Genomic DNA, 23,390 nt, shown 5'->3' with positions numbered 1-23,390 from the left:
AGCAGGACTCCAACGTTTTGGGAGACATCCTTCTTCTCAAGCCCACGAGGCTCCCAGGGGGCATTGTTTTCTCAGAGCCCAGCGAGGCTCCAACGTAGGCCATAATTGTTCTAAGGGCCCAGAGGTGCCCAGGCCCCAGTCCCTACAGCTGCCCAGCACTTAGTGGGCAGCTGCCACGTTTAGGTTGTGTCCCTGCACGCATTGGCTTGCGCAGCCTGCGCAGTCCAACCCTGACTTTGTGGACGAAGGGCGTTTGAGCCCCTGAAAGGCCAGGTTGGCCTGGGGACAGTTTGGCTGTGTCGTGCCCTCACCTAGGGTACCTGTTGATGTTTACATATGTACTTTTGCGCCTGCGCAATGCCTTTATGCTATGCTGATTGCTAGCTGTGCCTATGCGTAGGAGAGGGTTTTTCCTGGTATAGGTTATGCTGATGTGTTCATGATTCCCTGCGTGATATTCTCCTAAGGTGGTTAGGGTTGCGTAGGTGGTACTTACCGGTTACCAGTGGTTACTGGTTGTTCGCTACATGCTCTAATTGGCACTACAGTGATTGTATGTGCTATGTCCTAGAAGTGTTATTCCTATGTTTTAAGTGCTAAGTTCTAAAAGTGCTAATTCCTGACAGTGGTCCATGTGGCCCTGTCCCCTGTACATATAATCCCTTGTAAACTCTGCCCGTGCCTGTTGGCACATTGTAAAGTGTGTGTTTTTATCTAATGTGTTTTGATAATACAAAGGCTATTTTTATATAATACCTTGTGTGGAGTTTCCTTTGTGGTGGGCCTTGGGTGTTGTTGCTGGGTGCGCGCGCAAACGCTTTACACATTGCCTCCGGGATAAGCCTGACTGCTCGTGCCAAGCTACCAAGGGGATGAGCGGGGGTTATCTTTGGCGTGTAACTCCCCAGCCCTGACTAGAGTGGTGGTTTCTGCCTGGTTTTGGCGCAAGCCCTAGCTAACCAGAAATCCCATTTCTAACAGTCGGGCTAAACTACCGCAGGCTCCTGACATTACCAGTATCCCACAACTGTGAGTGTGTATGGTCCGTCCCAGAATCCCTGTGGAATCACACTAAAATAACTAACAGCACAATAGTGACTACATACTCTCAGAGAATCAATTGAATTCATCAAGTCTTTCACTTGTTCTTACACTTTTGTAGGCCCATTTATATATTCTTTAAAACATTTTTAACTTTTACAACATTATACGCTGATAGTAGTTACATTTGCATCTTAAAAGAAGAATAAGAACCAGGTTTTAACAAATGAAGTTTCATAAACTTTAAAACGAATTTTCAATAAACTTGTTTTGCAAACTACTAATTATTAAGATAATGTAGCAACTGACTGCCATGAACGTGATTACATCCACCTTCTGATTATGCACAAGGACCATCTGTTTGCATCTTTTTAACAAAATGATAATTTCTAATTACTTTATAATCTTCATTAACTTAAAAATGTCGACAAAGGGAGAAAAAAACTGTTCCAAAGAAAATGTAATTAACTGCTTGCGACATCGTTGTTGACCTACACTAATTGTTACAAAAGAAAACATATTTGTGATAAGTAACCTTTATAACTCATTTAATTATTCTAGACGTTTAGTGAAGAAACAAGAAATACTAACTGGAATATTAATTATGTGTGCATTCTTTGTTGTCCAAGAGCCAGTATGCGTTGATTAGTATGGAGAAAATGAAAAAATAAAACATATCTCGGTCAAAAGCAAAGGATCCTGACATGCGTTCACCTCCATGGTCCATCTAAATAATTCCCATGTGTCTTTCATAAACCAACATGTAGTCAGCTTACCAACAACGTTTAAATAAATTATGTTCGGTGCACATTTATAGGGTGGTCCTGTCCCTCGGGGGGGGGGGGGAGAGGGGGGGGGGCTGGGGTGTATGGCCGGAAAGTTGTTTTGCATAGAAGGCATAGGTAAGCAGGGCAGAACCCTTGCGTGTCCCCCATCACCCCTGTGTGGTGGCCTCACTCAACTCTTTCACAACTGAAGAAAACTGCCGGCCCTGTGAAGGAGGTGCTCCCCCCGATGCATTTACAATGGAACATTCCACAATTTATTCAGAGGAAGACTGATAGATTTTTGAGTCATCAAGACTTCCATGCTTGCCCTGAGAAACAGTGAGTTTCAGACAGGATGCAGAAAGAGGCATATGCTCTTGCACCTCCACTATAAGCAATTTAAAAGAGCATTTTGGGTGGAAGTGAGGCAGGGATATTTCATCGCACACGATCTAAAAAGACTAGTCCATGCATACTTAAAGGATTTACCTAATTTAATTTCTTTAGCTTAAAATACATAGGGGTGAGCGTGTGCCGGTAAACTCTGCTCCGCTGGCAGTCAAAGGAGTTTTTTTTTCTGAACGCCATGCTCCGAGTGCCAAAAACTCCATGAACTCTGCCAACAGAGTGGAATTCACCGCCCACCCCTAGTCATGATGTCATATGTGGCGGCAATCGGTGCATTCTCGTGCTGTGATTGGCACAGAATCCTGATTGTGAGGCGTCAAGAAGGTGGTTTAGTTCCAGGTATTAAGTAAGCTGTTGGTTAATGGCTTTCTCAAGTACTTTGACTGGGTTGGGGAGCTGGGAGATCGGTCTGTAATTTCTGAGGTCCTGGGGACGGCAGCTTGCTTCTTTAGGAGGCGTCTTTACTCTGCATGTTTTCATCCGTCTGGGAAAGGTGTTGTGGAGATAGAGGTGTTGAGAATGCCGGTGAGTTCCGTGCTGATATGGGTTGGTTCAGAGATTGAAGAGATGGTGGGGGCAGGAGTCGGTGGGTGACCCGGAGTGGATGGATGACATGATGACTGAGGTGGACTAAGTGGTGACCGGAGACCAGGTGGTTATCGTGCGGCTGGTGTTCACTGGTTGATAAAGGTAGTCGGGGCTGAGAGTGGTGGTTTGGGGGTCGAAGCTGTTGCAGATGGTGGAATTTTGCTGTGGAAGTAGTCTGAGAGAATGTCACAGAGTTATTGGGAGGGATGAATGGTGCTCTCTGTGACTGCCAGTTCAGAGAGTGTCCTGACGATTTTGAAGAGTTCTTTCGTATTGTTGGCCGGGGTGTCGATGCAGATTCTGATTGTTTCTCTCTTGGCTTCCTTGATGTGGAGGTTGTAGTTGCTAAGGGCTGCTTCCTGAGCAGCTCCGTCGGAGGGGTCCTTAGTCATGCACCAGTGCTTCTCGAGTCGTTAGCAGTTGTATTTCGTAGTTCTGAGCTCTGGAGTGTACCACATCTGGCTTGTTTGGAGGTGGTATTGGCTTTTGCTGGCTTCAGAGGGGCGACTCTGTCGGTGCTTTTGGTGATCCAGGCTATGAAGTTCTGGATGGCAAGTGTTTGTCCAGCTTTGTGCATGGGTTCTGTGACCAGTTGGGTGAGGCTGTTGTTGTTGAGGTTCTATAGGAGGAAAGGGCAGTTGGTGTTGTTGGGGTAATTGATGTAGAAATTGCAATAGTCGAGTAGGACGCAGTGGAGGGACTTGATGAGGTTGGAGATGGTGTCACAGAAGGCCAGTTAGGGTCCCGGGGGGGATTCTGTAATCGAGGGTGCCTCGCATCGTAGTCTTAGCGTCGGTCTGTAGTTGGAAGTTGAGATGTTCCATGAATGGCGTTAAGTTGTTGTTGGTGACGGTGCATCAGATGTTTTCCTTGAAGATGATGGCGATGCCCCGCCATGCTTGTTGGTGCATCATCTTGTAGCTGTTAGGGGTGACAGTGGCTACGTAGGGGCTCGAGGAGAGGGGGCAATGTCCAGGGAGAAGGTGGTGATGGTATCCTGGATATACGTGGCGTGTTTTCAGAGGGAGCCGGAGTTGAGCAGGATGCATTGGAGCAGTGCTGGGTTGTTCGCAGTTTTATGTGTGGGGTGGGGCCGGTGTCAGTGCGGGCAGGTGGTCCCATGTTGCAGGAGAAGCGGCGGCAGCAGCAGCAGGTGAAGGGTCCTTAGGTAGATCGTAGGGAGGACATGAAGCAGCTGTTGTTACACTGTCCAGGACCCTGGGGCTCCTTGGTGGGTTATCGACTAGAGGACCAGGGGTCCTGGCGCTAGGCGCAGTCCAAGTGCGGACAGGAGCAGACTGGCGTACCTTTGGCGCTCCTCCTCCTTAAAAGTCTTGGGAGATGGGAGAGACCGTCAGGAAAGCGGGAGCGGCAACGGTGGGAAAAAAGTGGCATCAGCAAGACACAAAAAGAAAGCGGGCGGTTGCTAGGCAACCTGACAACAGGAGGCAGGCTGGCAGAGAAGATGCAGGGGAGCTGTGACTGACCCAAGATGTCAGGCAGCGCCCATGAGGCTGTGTTGCGGCCTTCTTAAAAGTCCTGGGAGGTGAGAGGGGCCAGCAGAGAGGTGGGAGCAGCAACGTCAGGAAAAATGTAAGACGTGAAGAGAATGTGGGAGGTCGCTAGGCAAACTTTCAACAGGAGGTGGTCCGGCAGAAAAATGGCAGGGGAGCTGTGACCGGCCCAGTGACTGACCTGTATCTTAGAGGGAATGCACGAAGATCACAAAAGCATCACAAAAGCACCACATATTGTGCGAACTGCATCCACTTGTGGTCGAGGGAGAACAGTCTTTCATGAACAGGGCAAAGACTGAAATCGCTTTCATATCACAGCTTACCTTTCTAGAGGCTGGAGGAACTCAGAACTATTCCAATCACAATTGAAGTAGTGAAAAATATAGCAGTGTAGTTCTACACTTAACTATCCTTAGGCCATCAAATGACAGTAATGGGTAATAAAAATACGCACTGCTACTTTCTGCTGCTGAGAACTATTCTCCAGTTGCTCCGGTTACCACATTGCAGTGAAAAAAACAGGTTCTTCATGATGCTGAGCTTGGACTACTTCAACAGACTACGTTGGCTCACCAAAAGAAACAGAAGGTCAAGACATTGCAAACTCAGGCAGCCAGACTATGTCTCAATCAAAAATAATCACCTCACACCATCTTGTCACTTGAGATTCTTCACTCGCTACCAGTAGCATGAAGAACGACATTCAAACTGCTCTACATAGCACAAAGGCGCGCCCCAAAGTACTTAGAGGTTTTTTCACCCAAATCACATACAAGTCGAGCTTTGAAATCCAGCAAAGCACACTGGATGTCACAGATAAGGTTCAACTGCAAATCTCACAGAGAGAGGGTGAGCCAAGTGCTGGGCACCCAGCTCTGGACTGAACTAAACCCAGACTTTAGCAATCAACCAAGAGTGACATTTTTTTAAACCTGTAAACAAGCATTTTCAAAGAGCCTTTCCCGATTCATCAAAGACCATTAGGACTAACCCCATCCTGCTCTTCAAAGGGACCAGGCCCAGAGGAATGTGGTTTGAGCTCCATCGACTGAGGGGCCTGAATGATTATATAAGGTCCAGACTTCGAAGATATGACTTCATCAGGCATAAAGGAATCCGATTTACTAAAGGAACCTGTCGGCTTCTATGTCACGAGGGCTACGGAGTGGCTCCATGTCATAACCTAGCGCTTTACAAAACAAAACAATAAATAAAATGATCTCATATCAAGCTATATCCAAGTCCTATCTCAAAATTTGCCTCATCTATGTAATACAACAAATTAGATAATGCTATATTTTAACTCGCTCCCAGCCTACCTTAGACCAAACCCCAGCTCCTCACCTCACCCCGTAGGTCTGCCAGCTTTTTGTCCATGTTCGAGCGTGCCCCCAGCTCATCTTCCAGGTCTTCCGAGATCCGGCCTAACTCGTCCTGGTGGAGCTCCTTCAGTATATTCAACTGCAAACAGAAAAAAACTGAGAGGCATAAACAGAGGAAACAGTGGGAAGCAACAAACAACAAGCATTGGCATAGCCAATAGGTCTCGCCTTTGGGACCTTATAAGTGTTTAGCGATGCAACAGTTGCATAACTAAATACTTATAAGGTCCCAAAAGCTAGACCTATTGGCTATGCCACTAAAGTGATCGCGATCAAACATCAAAGCGGCCGCGAAAGTGAAAATAATCGCGATCAAGCGCGGCGCGCGCGCGTCCGCGCACATGCACTGTAGCTCTAGGCTGGCCATGGTAGCACTTTTTTGAGCCCTCTCAAAAAGTTTCGCCAGAGCAGCGCATGCGCTGGGTCAGGCGAGACCTAAAAACAGACATCGAGAGGGATGGACATACAAACAGCTGCAGCAGACAAAACACAAAGAAACAAGTCTCAGCGGCATAAGTACAACGATGCCATTAGTCAGAGAGAGGGAGAAATTGTACAAGACTGAGAAAAACACCGGAGGAAGAAAACACCACGAGTTGTGGCAGTGAAACCGAATTGGTTTGTTCTTTTTTAACACAAAACAGCTAAGTTTGCAATTGTCTTTACAAGTAAGCATGTCAGATTGTTATTTCAGGAATGGGCATTCATATTGGTATTTATATGACCTGGTGGCCAAATTGTGGTGTTCTTATATCAGTGGTCTAAATTTTGAGTGTCTTCTCCATTTACAGCCTCATGCATCAACCCAAAATCCAGTCGGTAAAATACCGATTCGGTAATAGCTCCCGGTATTAAGTAAAAAATACCCAATCCCAATGCATCAACCCAAAAGCAGAAATCGCTATTTAAGGAATCCTTAAATAGCGATTCTTTAAATAGGGATTCCTTAAATACCGATTCCTTAAATAGCGATTGCATTTAAGGAATCCCAAAGTGAGATTCCTTAAATGCAATGCATCAAAGTTAAAAAATTAGCGATTTCGCTAATAGGGGGAGCAAATTACCATGAAGATGAACTGCATGGTAATTTGCAAAAACTTTGAAAAATGCACTTTTGTGCATTTTTCAAAGTTTCATGTTGCGCACACACATGCCCTTAGAGCATGTGTGTGTGCAACATATGTGCACATATCATTTTCAGGGGTGCAACAGGGTGTCCTTTTGACACCCTGGCACCCTTGAAAGTGCTCCCGCTATTAGCGATTCGGTAATACCGAATCGCTAATACAGACTGGCTTTACATTCATTCCTATGGGCCTCCAAGCCCATAGGAATGAATGGGTAGGTATTCCTTATTACCGATTCGGTATTACCGATTCGGTAATAAGGAATATTAAGGAATCGCTATTTGAATAGCGATTCCTACATGCAAAGCCTTTTGCTATTCCTTATTAGCGATTCCTTATTTTTCGCTAATAAGGAATCGCAAATGGCATTGTTGATGCATAGGCCCCATAGTGTTTACTGTGTTCCTGTAGAAGCACAATTTCCTCCAATATTCATTAATGAATAAATATTACAATCATTTAAAAGTTTGCGTGCTCCGGTTCCTCAATTTCGAGATTATAAAAAGTAATGCTTGTTAACATTTCTAAGAGGGTGAGTACACCAAATGCAAACATTTTGAATACACCAACGCTGAAGAAGCATTATTACTTTTCGCTAAACTTTGGTTTCCCAGCATGAGCTCTTCACCGGGTATTCATGCCTTTAAGATACTGAACCAAGGAGTGAGAACAAATGATAGGAAGTAGGCACTAAAGGAATGAACCTTCATCCAATAGGGATACTGAGGAAAGATCTATCAACTTCCACATTCGTTCTATGATGCAAATCCAAACAGTCACCTGTAGAAGGCATGGGCTGATGTCCATGTGGCTGTTCATTCAATTTCACTGAAGGAGACAGCATGAGTCACACAATAGCTACCTAACATCGTGAAGTATTATGGAGGAGGCAAGAGTTCTTAGTACTGAGAGAGCAAACACTGCACTACAAAAATGTGTAAACCCCAATTACTGAAAACAAATCAAACATACTATGCACAGAAGAACGCCTGCTTGCTAGTAACCACCTAATTCCTACATAAAAAGTGGTCCAGCTCGTCAAGTCCTGGAATAGGTTCACTACCTCTTAAACGGCAATGTTATATCCACATTCAGATGCCACTTTCTAAAAGAGATGTAAAAAACATATTGCGAATAGACTTGAAGAAGAGTTCTTGAATTTAAGTAGGGAACATTAAGACAACTAGAGACATAGGCATCTGACTTATGCGAGGTTCCTTTTAATAACTCTTAGGAAATCATTACTGGTTTTCTTTCAATTAACAAATCCAGAGACGATCGTCTGTGACGCCATGAAATTTCAGATAAATATGACGCTTAGGAGTAATGAACGTGTATTTGCTAAATGAAGACTTAGAAAAGCCTGGACTTAAAATCATTAGTAAAAGGGTTGCGACACTTGGTGACAACAAATTTCCATGCAAATCTAATGATTTTCTTAGAAAAAACCTTCCCATACGAAAATTAAATGAATAGTAAAAACAATGTATTAAAAAACATAATGGACAGGAGGTTAAAACAAAGTCAGATTGAGCCACAATAGTATGTTTACTATTTCTACCACTATCACGATGAGAATTGCTAGAGAGCTGAAGGCGGAACAAACAAGAATTAAAAACAAGCATTGGCATAGCCAATAGGTCTCGCCTTTGGGACCTTTATAAGTGTTTAGCCATGCAACAGTTGCATAACTAAATACTTATAAGGTCCCAAAAGCGAGACCTATTGGCTATGTAAAGCGGAAAGTGAAAGTGATCGAGATCGCGATCACGATCAAACATCAAAGCGGCCGTGCGGCCGCGAAAGTGAGCGCACATGCACTGTAGCTCTAGGCTGGCCTGGTAGCACTTTTTGGAGCCCTCTCAATAAGTCTCGCCAGACCAGCGCATGCGCTGGGTCAGGCGAGACCTAAAAGCAATAGGTGACCAAACAAAGAGGAGGAGGGTTGGGGAGTTGGAGGGAACGGTGGGGCAAGGAGACAAAAGATCAAGTAAAAAAGGGTGTGGGTCGTAGCCACCCTGAGAGGGGAGGGAATAGAGGGACAAGTATCATGGTAGCGCAGGTGCAAAAAAAAACCAGAGTGATATGTGTAAAAAAATGGGAGAGGCAGAAAGGAACGCCCTGCAGTAAAACAGATAGAAAAAATCTCAAGAAAGAGGAAGAAAAACAGGGAAGCCGATACTACAGCCAAAAAGTGCTAAAAGAATTAGAGAAAGCCAACCTAGTGGCTTACAAATCCTTTTTACCCCTGTCACCATGTGTGGTTCGTCGGCCTTGTGAATGTCATTCAAGTTGGCAATTTCAAAGAAACAAGGTTGAAGGAAAGGGCCCATCAGAACCGGTACCACCAGGTTGTTTTTTTCCTCAAATCCACATTGATCCATCATTGGGACCCCTACAGCACTTTGTGGAGTGCACCCACCCACTGAAACTGCAGCAGAGGTCTGGTCTGGGAGAGGTCTCTTGGAGACAGCAAACAGAAGCCTTTGCTTGAGAATCATGAATTATTTACTCCTCAGGATCCACCCCTGGGGGAAGCGAAAGTGTTGACAGAGAAGGCTGATACCAGCAACTCAAAATGATTAAGAGGAAAATCCAAGGTTTCCTTCCAAAAACAAAAAACACCTTACTAAAAATAGAGTCCAAGGCGGCGGCAGGAGAGCCTGCAACAGAGAATGATAAGGAAGACTGATAGCAAAGGTATAGAGGTGGGTCGGCTGGAGCAGATGGCTCATTCATTGGAATATCTAGTTCAAAACCTTGAATTTGAGAATCGGAGACGCAGGAGGCTGAGTTACTGCGTTTTCTCCTCAGTAACACAGCACTTAGAAATTACCGAATGCTGATATGGCCACACGGACAAGAATTTGAATGGCAACAATCCTGCTGAATATACACAGTGTAAATTTTTTTAATTCAGAGTCTTTTAAGCACATGACTTCTTAGATAGAGACTAGAGGGACCCAGAAACTGATCAGGACACCCAGACATCAAGACTTTCCACTCTGTCCCCAACGGCCAAGGAAGCCAAGGGCCCGCTCTTGGTGGAAGTCACCAGTCCCCATTTATTAGAAGCGGGCTTCAAAGCAGCAGTGGGGCTGAGAAATCAGAGAAAGGCGGTATAAAAATATTTTTGTTCTGGATATCAGCTGCACCGCACAGCTACAGAGGCAGGAGCTAGAATTGATTACAAAAAGGAGCTAAATGCCTGTGCATTGAGGCCTCCATACGGCTTCCAAGAATCCAGTTGAAGATAGAGGGAAAGGAGCAGGTCTTGACGCATCTGGATGCACCAGGGGACTTTGTTGAGCTGCAGTGGAAATAGGTGGCAGGAACGGGCGAGATGAAATTGGCATAGCTTTGCCCTATCCATGATCCCACTTATGATGGGACATCGCTCTGCTTGGTAACTCCTGCTGCCTTTATGAAAAGTGCTGCAGCTGTGCATTGAGATCTGGGCTATACCATGGAGATATTCATATTTTTTACTATAATCTTGAAAATAAAGGAACCACGGTGTTCTACCTTTCTCTCCTCCACTTCCCTTCACTTGTTGGATTTAATCCTCTGGGCCCCAGAGGGTTTCTTCTAACTGGATGTCATCTTGAAAAGTTGTATTTTGAAATAGCATAGCTTTTGAATATCCATATGCATTAGAATGGCACGATACATGATACGACTAAGTATTTCTTTCAAAGTTGTTGCTGTTTTCCGTGTCTTGATGAATTTCAATAAAAACATTTAACTCTAATATAATACGTCTACGCAATATGAACGACAGTGGAGCGGCTCATACTCTAAGACCTCAGGGGCTCCACGTTAGGTCATGCTAGCCTGGCTGTTGTAAACCCCGCTATATGGATCCCATAGGCATCTTTCAATTGCGAAGCACAGCAACAGGGCTCATACAGTCTTTCACTCCTCAACGACATTTAGTAAAAGGCGTCTTAAAGAAGGTACTCCGAAACAACAACGTGAAATGAGGAACCTAACAGTCCGTTTGGGACAAGAGATGTAGCTCGTTTGTAAACAACGTGATGAACCTAGAAAGATGGGGCAGGTCTCAGCACTAAATATACCTGCTCCAATCTAATATGAGCAGAGTCAAGCTTAGTTTGTAAAATAATACTATTAACACCAATAATATTAATAGGTGCAGGGGCCTAAAGTGCTTCTTAAAAGCTGCCACCAGTGCGGATGAATTTCCGAGTTCTTGAATACGCCGGCTGCCTAAGTCTTGATTCTACCTCACGTCTCTTTCTTCCTCCATCCTAGACTTCCTGTCTCTTTACCTTCCCTCTTGCAGGCTCTTTTACATCCGTCCAAAAATGAGTGTCGGTGGCCACCAACTGCAACCACGGGCAAAAATTACAACTGAAGTCATGTCCGATCTGGAGGTAATAAATCTCTCTATCAGCTGGGCGGCTACAAACAGCTTCCGAAAAAGGCAGTTCCCAAGGGTATGTCAGGGTGGTGCTGGAATTCAAGTCTAGAATCTTTATATTTTGCTAAACGAGTATGCAACTGTTAATGTGTACAACAGTGGAACAGGTTTCTCTATGATATCAGGGTGCAGCAACAAGGTAGCGCGACTATGCTGGAGCTGCACCCGGATAATGCCCACCTCTACATATCCACACCTCTCTGGAGAGACACCAATATAATGTTCCCTCTGTGGTACTGAAAATAGTGTATGGCTATTGTATCCTTTCAGAGCATACAACACATGTGTAGAGTATGAGCAGCAGTTTACGCAAGTACAAAAAAGTAGGGGAATCATGATTCTGAGTGCCATGGTGGTGGGGATGGAGCGTGGGGGCAAGGCACTAAAAGATGCCTAAAAAGAACAAAATATTCTGCACCTTTTTTGTTGGTTTTTCATCTTCATGTAATTGCATATAAAATAATGCATAAACACCTTAAATGCAAAATAGATACAAGTCGAACTAATTGGTGGGAAATGCACTCTTTTGCCTTATGAAACATCTGCTGGTTAGAACGATCACTGCAGAGGTCTGTGTGTGTGACCAAAGAGTCATAGAATTGAATTCTGGTTGGTGCAGTGGACAACGATGTATTGTGTACTTATAGTGCTATAAGGTCCTAAAATATGTCCGGAAGCCCTGTGGTAATGCAAGCCACTATTTAAAGATTGTATTACATACAGTTTAAGTTTGAATGCAGCAAAATGGGAAAAAAGATTTAGTGTTTGGAGTAAAACAAGTGCTTTCAAAATATATATTTATAACGCGTACTCAGACTATACCGAGTGCCAACATTTTTAGTACTTCTCAATGAAAAGGATGCACTGCAGAACTCAGCTGGAAACACCCTTACATTGCTCTAAAAAAGAATAAATCTTTGTCATCATAAAGCTTGCGTAAATCCATCAATTAAAGGCTGCACTGGCTTCCAAGCACCCTTTGCATTTGTTGATTAGCCAACTGACCACATCTACATGTCTTTCAGGCAGCAGGCGGTACCCGTGAGAAGACGTGTTTCTTCTTTAGCTCCATGTCCCTCTATTGGCATTACAGTACAGGGGACCCCATTCGTTTCAATTTCCGCCAAAGGCACCTCAAGGGCGGCATTATCTATCCAGGTTCAGTTGTGTTTTTCAACAAAAATTATGAAAACATTTTTTATAAAATGAAAAAAGAATAAACACATCACTCCCCAGAGATTCCTCTCACTTCTATCTCTCGACTTAAGTTGACCCTGAGAGCTGCTCAAATGCAAAGAAGGGTATCTGAAATTACTGCGACAGGGTCTCATTCGCTTACCAGAAATTCATAGAAACAAATGACAACGCCAGTGACCAACACTATACGGCAGTGGCGTGCAACACATGTGATCTACAGCCACACATGCTACAAACACCCTTTTGGCGTACGGTCACAGTCAGCTGACTATGAAATACACAAAACAGGCCGCATCATTACTATTTATTCTACGTTTGATCAGCCAGATGAGATTTAAGAATAGACTTTGGGGCATGTGCTGTATCCAACAATCATACTTACTTAAAAGTGCGCAGTGTTCGAGGGCAGAGGCAGGCGAGCCACTGAAAGCTTGAGGCAGGCTCAAGCCGTATGCCTGGCCCTTCTCCAGGTCTCCTTGGACCCTCAAGGCCAAAACAAGCAGCATTTTCATGTGGATTCTGCCTGCCAACCATGCTTTAACCTCATGAGTCAAGAATTCTAAGCTAAGCACTAACCTTTAATGTTAAAAATGAATTAAAGAGATACCCATCCAATGCCTGAACAGCACAATCTGAAACCAGAAAAGCTGGCGTCTATCCCGGCTTTCCCGCTTGACCAAATTTTGAGTCTTATTTTTCTTCACTATCACATATGAGTGAACCTTCAGAAAACTAAGTTCAGGATCTGTGCTGTACAAAACCCTCTTCTATTTATATTGTCGCTCCATCGGTAATAAAAACCTTAGGTCCCCATAACAAATGACTTGCTCTTTGTTTACTAATGGAATTGTCATCTGGGATGGGAGGCAGGGGTACTTTTAAGTTCATGTCCAAAAACTATCACTTATAATATAAACACCTCCCAGAGGTGGAATACAATCTGATGTAATGAGGGGAAAAGCTTCGGCATGTTAAAGAAGTGTTTTTTTATTTTTATTTGAAGAGACTGTCATATGATATCTGTTGCATACTTTACATGCCAAATATGTTCATGGCTCAGCTCGTGCACTGGCTCTAGGAGCCAGGCAACCCCTTGGCTCGGCCCTTGATGTTAACATGTTGGCTCGCACATACTTGTGTGACTGTCTGAACTCTGGCTTCGCTCTCCACAGTCCACAATGAGGTGGTTCGAAATCCAGGGTGTGAACCGCGCTGCGTTACTTTATTATTATTTTTTTAAGACCATGCGGGTGTTTGCCTTACTTTTCCACATTTAACACAAGGAACCAACATTCCCAAAAAAATTCTGAAGGCACCATGGTGTTTGATGCACTTACAAAGGTCAAGACAATCATTCTTCAAGAAAACCCAGAAAATGTGGCTTCGGAGCAGGTTCCGAGGCAAACATCTTAGCAAGCGGGTGCTTGTTTAGCTATTAATGAACCGAGGACTGGGTACATGAAACAGTTACAAGAACAGGAGTTGTAAGGCTGGCTGGGAGTAAAGTGAAAGAGTCATGAAGTTATAGCCGAGGACAGGGCGTCCTCTAGTGGGCATTCTTTGAACTTCTTGAATTGACGGTATCAAGGGGATGAGCAGGAAATAGTGATTTACCCCAGGACAGGATGTTGAATCCTGGGAAGTGTGCACGGTACAAAGGAAGCGAAGAGAGGAGAAAGAAGCCCAGATCAAGACATTCGCTGCAGCTTCCACCCCCAGCCAGGACCCTGCAGGGCGCACCCTCCCCTCCCATGAGCCCCGGGTTCCTGCCCCTCCTCCCTTACCTGCTTCAGCACCTCCTGCTTGGTCTTGTTCAGCTCCTCGTACTTCACCTTCCACTGACTGTTCTCCGCCTCCAGCTTCTCGATGCTTTTACTGAGCGACATCTTATCCCTAAGGGAAGAATCGAGAGGACAGAAGTGAGGGCGGGGGAACACTAGCGGCATCTCAGCCCTACCCGGAAATACAAGAAAGGGGCACCCAGTACCTTAACTGAGCATTCCCATATCTGAGGGCACCCCGGAGTGTGAACACCCCAAACTACCAGCAACCCCATATAGAATGGAACACTACCGTAGCGTCTCTGTCTGACAGTACTGTATGGACCTCCATACAAGACGCCTCTTCAGACTGAAGGCTAACTGCAAACGCCCCACAGTGTGAGAAGACCCCAACATAACAGCACCCCATATAGAATGGAACGTCACCGTAGCGTCTATGTCTGACAGCCCCCATACAGTATGACTCTCCATACAAGACGCCTCCTCAGACTGAAGGCTCTCTGCAAACCACCCACAGTGTGAGAAGACCCCAACATAACAGCACCCCATATAGGATGGAACGCCACCGTAGCGTCTATGTCTGACAGTCCCCATACAGTATGAACCTCCATACAAGCCGCCTCCTCAGACTGAAGGCTCTCTGCAAACACCCCACAGTGTGAGAAGACCCACATCTAGCAGCAACAGGCAGTGCAATTACATGCTACGTGAAGCCACCACAGAGGGCGTCGGGCATCCGTAGACGCCAACAGCACTGAGAGTTACGAAATATCCACCTCTGAAGGCAACACGAACCTGGCATCATCCGGAAATGTGGAAGAGAGACTAACTCTGACAGGACTCGGGAATGTGAAAACAGCCACGACAGAGCGCATCTCAGAACATAAGCGATCACCCATATCTGACAGCACCCCAGAATGGAAGGGAATACGGTATTTCAAAAAGCATTTCAAACTCCAGGGAGACTCCAAGGTTTTCAACCCGGACAGAAACGTGCCATGCAGTCTGGGACACACGTTATCTCTGACACGGAGCACAACTTTGAGCGTCAAAACAATAGAATTTTACAAATAAAGATGGACAACACAGACTATGTCCGGCCACTGTTGGGGTTGCCATTAGCGGCTCACTCACCAACAGGTCAATGCACATTTGATTCATTTATCGTGAAGCTTGCACGTTCATGTATTTTAACCTATTGTGATATTTGGAACTGTGCACGCGCTCTCTATCAAGAGGGCGAACCCTTGGGAATGCCAGTGAGTCCGCTGCAGAGTATATGGATTCTCATTGTTGAATCTGGCGCTTTACAAAGAAAGCTGGAACTCTCTTGCACATCCAGGGATCTTGAACAAATCTGGTTCTGCTACGAATATTCATTGCCTGCCTCTGATGTCTGCTTAGTTCTCATGCAGCTCTTCAAATGGAGAGGCCTCCTACATGCCATCCTAGGAGATTCATTTATAAATGATATCTCTAAAGCTCTGACAGAGCCTTTCACATGCAATAAGGGGCTGGATATATATATATGTCAGTAGTCTATGCGGGATACTATGACTTTATATAACGCTAGCAATTAATTGTGGACATTAATTTCATCCAAGGTGTATTTATACATTTGAGAATGGTATTTCCCTTTTACTGCAATCATTGAGAATAATTTTGAATTTTGAATTTATTTACAGTCATGACAAATGAAAACTACGAATCTTTTTTCTAACACACTGTGTTTGTAGTTTATCATGTGACCAATGGCGATTAAACTTTATTTACACTGTTGGTGAACAAGCCTGCAGGTCAGGCGAAACGCGTCCAGCAGCTGCCGAATACATCTATTTTCAGCACAAGACACGGCGTCGTCATCCTTTACTAGAAGGAACTTTGTTGCTAATTCATTACGGACCTTGCTGGGTTGGTTCGTCAAGGCGACGCGCCCTTTGGTTTGGAGCCGCGGCAGGGACAACCGAGCACCTTTCGCAATATATATATATATATATATATAAATACTTGACAGGTTAGAGTAGTATTTATACCTCCAATGACCTCCCTCCTTCCTCTTTTTAACTCTCTCATCTCCTTCTCTATTTGGCTCGCCCTCTACTTCTTTCTGTGTGCATTTCTCGACCTCAGTTCTCTCTACTTCTCACTGGAACTCAACTCTCTCCATCTCTGTGCCAGCCCCTACTCTTTCAATCAGGGATTTCAATCAATCAATCAGTGATGTGTGAAGCGCTCTAATCACCCGTGAGGGTCTCAAGGTGCGGGGGCGGGGGGAGTGGTATCTCCACCTCACCTGCTTCACCTTTTTCTCTACACGTCATCTCTTGCGAACCTTCACCTCTCTCTTTCTCTCTGCCCTATTACTTTTTAATCTGACCTGTCTTTCTGCACCTCTCTCTTTATTGTGTGCCACTGCCCCACTTTCTCTCTACCTTGCACGCCCATAGTCCTGACATCACATCTATATCGTTCCACCACTACCTCACCTGCCTCCCGTACCTTTCTAACTCCGTCTCACCCCTGTTGTACCCCACCCATCTCTGAATGCCCTTCTACTTCTCTCTAGCTCGCTCTTCATTACTGCAAACCATTACCTACCTATTGCCATCTTTTGCTACTTCTATCTTTCTTGCGCTGTGTCTTTTTTGCTACCTCATGTTTCTTTCTTTTTGTTTCATCTTTCCCTTCCTCACCTATCTCTACCTCTACCTCCCTTCTCCCACTTCTTCATTTGTCTCACTCTAGCATTCTGTTTCGCTCTCTTCCCTTCCTTGTCTGCCATTCACTTCGCAGCATCAGATGTCACTTTCTAGCTACAGAAGGGCACACAGAAAGAGAGGAGGGACAATGCAGGACAAGAAGCCGAAGGCGAACATTAACATTTCACCCAACGGAACGCTGAAAATCTTCAGAGTAATGCTTTGCTTTTAGCTGTTGCAGCAATTGTGAAGAGGGATTTATTTCTGCTTATGAATATTCGGAAATTAAAGCTATAACTTCAAGGGCCGTCTGCGTAAGTATTATTTTATTATGACACTCTAGTCCACTAAACATCCACAAAGTCACCTTAATTGTGTCTGTCCTACAATGGAAGGAAGAGGCTTGTTAGACACTGAATTCCATGTAAAATACTGTGGTTGCAGGAGAAAAAAAAAATCTAGATCAAAGCTCAGAAAGATACGGGCTTCTCAGCACTTGTTCAAGCGTTCCTTTGTTGCTATTTGGCAGGCGAAGGCTGGACAGCTGGAGTTTGGAACTGCTTTTCAATACACGTTCCTGAAACTGTAATGTACAATTCAGTATTAAAAGTCTGAAAATTTGCTATCAGGCAAGCTCTATCCTCAATTTTCTGTGTGCCTACTACTGCCAATGTCCTGGAAAGGCACAAACGGAGAAGGGACCAAAATAAATTACCGTTCTCAAGCTATTTCCAAAGAACTTTAGAAGGGAGACCAAACCAGAGGGTGGTGAAGCACAACCACTTAAGTGCAAAGCCATTTCTAAGTCGAGCCGGAGGATGCGCCTTCTCCCTTCTCGCCGCCAAAGCCTGCAACGACCTCCCCATCCATCTCCGAACCTCTGCCTCCCTCGCCGAATTCAGGAGGGCCTCAAGACCTGGATTTGTTGGTAGCTACCCCCTCCCACGCAGCGTCTGGATACCCCCGTTGTGTAAACAAATACTGACTGATTGATTGATTGATTAGATTGTTAAATGTATCCAGATTTATTATCCATAACTAATCTTACACTTAAAGAAACGCTGTGCCCTCGCTCCACTGTAAGCATGGCGCCATCTTCCCATTCTTGGAAAATACTCCTTTTGCTAACATTTGCAGGGCAGACACAGGGACTTCTGTCGCTCGTTTATAGTACATTGCTGGCTTGTCATTCATACTAGCAGTTAATCAGACAGTATTTTAGGATCCCTTCTGTTTCTCTACTTTACGTTCATCATTGCTTAGAGCGAAGAGAGGTCGCAGATTTTCAGTCTGTGCACAGAGTGTGAATCTACAGCACGCCTTCTGCCAATGAATAATGCTACTCACTGGCGATTCACAGCTGCCACTGTTGAAGATTCATATGCACCTCCAAGATGTCAAAGCAGAACAAGTAGTGAAATGTATTTCCTTCACTAATGACATTCACCTAAACTTTTATTATAATGAGGAGAAGGTGCACAGAATCTGAGGACCCTGTGCACTGTGGGTTTCTGGACATGTGAGCATGTGTCTTTCAAGGCCTTTGGAGTCAAATCTACGGGCATCAGCTCCAGGAAGTGCTGGGGCTCATGCTGGTATTCGGTATCATCCTCGAAACTCGTCATGTTACACTCCATACCACATATACCTGATCGACGATGTTGGGATTGACACACACGTCATCAATGTTTGACCAGATTTGTTCCATATCTTGCGTTTTCAAAATCTCTTTTCAGCGTTTGAACACTTGAATCTTTGAAAGAATATGACTTGCTCTTCGAATGCACCCATGTAAGGGCTTTAAGGAGCTATTTATGCTGAAGTTGGCAGGGTATGCCCAGACGTGGGTCCCTTGCTCACTTTGCCACTGGATTCAAACAAGCCTGGCTGATGAGGGTTATGAACCCGAAACCGGTCCCAGGATGCTTGTTTCCGGTCCAGGGAAGACATGGCTTGGCAGTTCGGGCTGGACTGTTCCCATGAGGCACAGGGTGAGACTGATTTGCATATGGCCATGTCTGAACTGGGGTGGTGGAGTGAGCTAAAGAATGATGATGGATTAAACCCAGATCAGTTGACTGGGGGTGAGTGCTTGCAATGTTCAACACTCCAACCATCATTTTCTTTGGTTTTGAAATGCACCTTTGGCCACTTGGGCTTTGATATTTCGGTAACCGCTCCCCTTCACCGAGTTTGGGAACAAATGGGACTCTATTCTTGGACAGCCTTTCATCAAAATCCTGACTTTTTCACGGATACAATGATCGGACTCAGCTGCCTCTTCGGTCGTCTCCTCTCTATTAAAGTAGAGTTAAAAGTCACAAACGTTTGGCCACTTAATGTCAAAGGTTTTGAGCTTGAAATGGCCCAAAGTCTATCAACAACCCTAATTGTGAAACCTTGAATATAGACCTGGTGATGATAAATCCAAGTGAATCCTAGAAAGCAGCCAGTCCAAAACTTTTAAAAAAGCGAGTTTTTAATGTAGACTCAGTCCTGCCAAGTATCACACATCAGGTGTTAGACTAACGCATTTCAGTGTGGTACTCCGCACTACCGCACTGAAATGCATTGTCACGCATATCTGTCTCAGCTGCCACTGTGGAAGCCAGATGATGCAGCTGGCAGCATGCTGCAGCTCGTATGCACGCGCGGTGCTCTCCCACAGGCGTCAGAGCTTCCCCTGTTAGCTAAGGCTACAATGCTGGCAGGCTCACAGTCTGCTGCGCTACAATGAATTCATAATCACCGGGACCACCAGTCAGGTTCCTTGATTATATGCCGGCGCCGCAGGGCACGTCACATCCTGGTGCCCTGAGATTTGAGTAAGGCTGCACCGGGCTATATGGTTTGCGGGCGGTGCACCAATGTCAATGATGGCGCTGCCCGCAGTGCTCCTCTGCAGGCAGTTCGCACCGGACCGGGTCCCCGCCGTGCTAGCCCACAGCTGTGTTGTTCATTTTTCCCCCTCCAAATGCAGCCGATTCGGAGACAGGTGACCCGGGGATAGTTGCAAAAAAACGATGGATTTGGGTCCAGATCTCTGTACTGGGGTGAATGTATGACATTGTTCTGCATTCTGTCCATCAACAGTTCTTTTTGCATTTGTCACCCCGAGTGGGACGGGTATGCTCAGACGTGAGTCTCGTGCTCTCCATGCCACTGGAAGCAAGCTAGCCTGGCTGAAGAGGGGTGAAACCCCGAAACCAGTCCTAGGATGCTTGTTTCCAGTCCAGGGAGGACCTGGCCTGGCAGTTCGGGTTGGACTGTTCCCATAGGGCACAGGGTCAAGACTGATTTGCTTATGGCTGGGTCCAAACTGGAATGGTGTGGTGAGTAAAAAAACAATGGATTTGGGCCCAGATCTCTGTACTGGGGTGAATGTATGACATTGTTCTGCAGGGGCGGCTGGTGACATTTGAAAGTGGAGGGGCGTAAAATTATTGTCCTAATGCAGCGCAGCGAGCGAGCGCAGCGAGCGAGCGTAGCGAGCGAGCCGGAACAACCTACGCAGAAAAAAGAGTGGACAAATGTTGCATTTTCAAGCAAATTTGAGAAAGCAGGAAGGTTAATAAAGCAATTGTGAAAGTGCAGTTATTACATTAATAAAGAGATGTCATATAACATAGGTAGCTGCTTATTCAGTATATGTGTCTTTGCTCTCCCTGTGCCCTTACATATCACTCATCTGTATCTTTGCTCCCCCTGTGCCCTTACATATCACTCCTGTGTCTCTTTCCTTTGTCCGTGTCCTTACATATCTCTCATCTGTGCCTTTGCCTCTCCATGTGCCCTTACATATCACTACTGTGTGTTTTTGCTCTCCCCGTGTCACTACATATCACTTCTCTGTTTGTTTTCCTCTTCTTGTGCCCTTGCATATCACTCCTGTCTGTCTCTGCTCTCCCAGACCCCTTACATATCACTCCTCAGTGTCTTTGCTCTCCCTGTGCTCTTACATATCACTCTTCGGTGTCTTTGCTCTCCCTTTGCCCTTATACATCACACCGCTGTGTCTTTGCCTCTCCACGTGCCCTTACAGATCACTCCTCTGTACATTTTCTTTTCCCTGTGCCCATCCCTCCTAACCCCCTTTGCCTTTATCCACCACTCCTAGATTCTTTGCTCTCTGTGCCCCTTCTGCATCAGTCGCTGTGTCTTTCCTTCTCCTATCTGTTTCACTTTTGCCTTTAACTTTATCTCGTATCCATCGCTCTGTCCCTTGCTCTACTTGGGACCGTATAATAATCTGTTTGTTTCCGTCCTCTCCCTGTGCACTCATGCACCTCTCCAGAAAACATAAATAAAACCATCATACTAAAGGGCTGCTAACCGTATCTACCTGCCAAAAATGCAACCATATCCCACAGCACTCTATCTTCAACCACCTCCTTCATCACACTCTACGTCGTGCGACGTGTCCTCAGGCCCCTCTGATCTGTCACAAATGACAAAAAAACACTTCCCCACACAAGATCCCAACAATACACGCTGCCTACCACTCATTCCCCACTGTGCAGCATGCTACCCGCTATGTGTAGAAAGCATGCGTCAGCTTCCAAGAGAGATTTCTCTGAGTGAGGGACGTGCAATACTTTTGATGGGAGAGTGCCAGCACTTCTCAATAACACAAAGGCACTCTTGGTCACTGAGTACCTACACACCTTTGCATTTCTTTTTCATTCACTGTCCATTACTGAAGTGTGATGTCGAATAAAAGACTTTGCCACACGTGCAGTGGACTTGGAGCATGGAGAGTAGATGAGCCACACATCTCCCCTTGCTGTGATTTACCCGCTACGACAAATGCTCGTAACCCGGGACACAACAAATGGCCTGCGGTGCTCTTGGTATCTGTTAGTAAGCCCAGAACCCTTGTGCCAGTTGTGAGACCGGCCTCGTGGCGTGGGCCCTCCCGACCAGCAAGTCACACTACAAACACGCCGAACCCCGTGGGCACGACCTTCCGGCCTCCGTGGACCAACATCCCGAGGGCCGACCAGATCCCCAACACGCATGCCCGACCGAGGGAGAACGAAACCCCCCCCAAACCAGACCGAGAGGCGCCGACTGTCACACCTCTGGACTCTTCCCAGAGGGAGGTTTCGATCGGCCACCCGGCCCCCGGCGAGCAGGCGCCTCTCCTGCTGGGCGTCTGGGGTCCCTCCCGGACACATCTGAACAGATCAAGGGGCTGAGCGACAGGAAACCCCGACACCTCACCCCCCAGGCACGAGACCCCTCTCCGCGAGGACTCCGGACTTCAAAGAGGAGGGGGAGTATAACAAGAGGTGCTGAAGGGACGAGAGGCAGAGAAAACCTGGACTGACGAGAGCCTGCGGACCTGGTCGCGGCTCGATCGCTCACCGAACAGAAGAACCGCTATCCGTACTCTGAACCATCTGAGCCCTGCTGACGCCGTCGCGGCTCCTCGAATTCTGAACCATCTGAGCCCTGCTGACGCCGTCGCGGCTCCCCGAACGCTGAACCATCTGAGCCCTGCTGACGCCGTCGCGGCTCCTCGAATTCTGAACCATCTGAGCCCTGCTGACGCCGTCGCGGCTCCCCGAACGCTGAACCATCTGAGCCCTGCTGACGCCGTCACGGCTCCCCGTAACGCTGAACCATCTGAGCCCTGCTGACGCCGTCGCGGCTCCCTGAACGACGACCCCCCGGTGCCTGCTGAGTGACTCGCGGCCCGCTCCTCCAAGAGAATCGGCAGAGATTGCCGAAGAGACGCAACATCCCCTCAGCTCGAGGATTGAGAGCTGTGCGCCGGATACCTCGCAGAGACACTGATTGAAAGACTGTCCCGCTACCCCTTTCCCATCATCACAAGATCGCTGCCGCTTGCGGCATTAATTCTGCACCTGCCTGCCGGATCATAAAGATCCCTGACAACTACCGATAAAAGCTTATTAACGAACTACTGTGTGGTGTCCCTCTATCCGAAGAGAGAGTAAGCGCAGCGCTTGCGATCCTAGGTGCGAGACCCTTCCAGGAAGGGCCTCCCTGCTCTTGCTCGGCCTAAATCTGGGAAGGGTGGGCCTCAGGGTGGTCAGGAACCCATTCCGCAGCCTCCCCGGGGAACCCCTTCCAACATTTGGTGGCAGGCGACGGGATCCGAGCCAACACCTAGAGATCGTGCAGTAGACGGCTTACGCACCACCAAGAAGAATGGAAGGAGAAACTTCCCTAGGTGCCGCAGGCACCAACCCAAGCACGGCATTTCAAAAGGACCAGTTAGAATCGTATACGCACCGAGAACTGAAACAATTTTGCAAAGACTTTGGAATCGCTACCACCGGACTAAGCACGAAAGAGGACTTCCAGGGGGCATTAAAGACCTGGGTCGAGGCAGAAACTCCCCGGTCACAAGCAGAAGGAGAGCACCCCAACGAACCACGAAGCAGCCCAGGGAGGAACGGCGCCCCCGAGG

General features: G+C 46.4%; 1 protein-coding gene across 11 annotated transcripts in view; it reads right to left on the bottom strand.

Annotated features, from left to right (window-relative positions):
• CCDC102A (coiled-coil domain containing 102A) overlaps window positions 1–23,390 on the bottom strand; it is an 820,703-nt gene that overhangs the window by 72,087 nt on the left and 725,226 nt on the right. For all 11 annotated transcript variants that reach the window (XM_085636974.1, XM_085636976.1, XM_085636977.1 and 8 more), the window contains 2 exons: window positions 14,256–14,364; window positions 5,666–5,782 (listed from right to left, as the gene is read on the bottom strand). In XM_085636974.1, coding sequence (XP_085493100.1) covers window positions 5,666–5,782; window positions 14,256–14,364 — 226 coding nt within the window. The remainder of the gene's footprint in view (window positions 1–5,665; window positions 5,783–14,255; window positions 14,365–23,390) is intronic.

Source organism: Triturus cristatus, chromosome 12 (assembly GCF_964204655.1).
Source record: "Triturus cristatus chromosome 12, aTriCri1.1, whole genome shotgun sequence".
Taxonomy (NCBI): domain Eukaryota; kingdom Metazoa; phylum Chordata; class Amphibia; order Caudata; family Salamandridae; genus Triturus; species Triturus cristatus.
The sequence above is the reverse complement of the archived record's forward strand: the minus strand, read 5'-3'. Positions and strand labels throughout refer to the sequence as shown.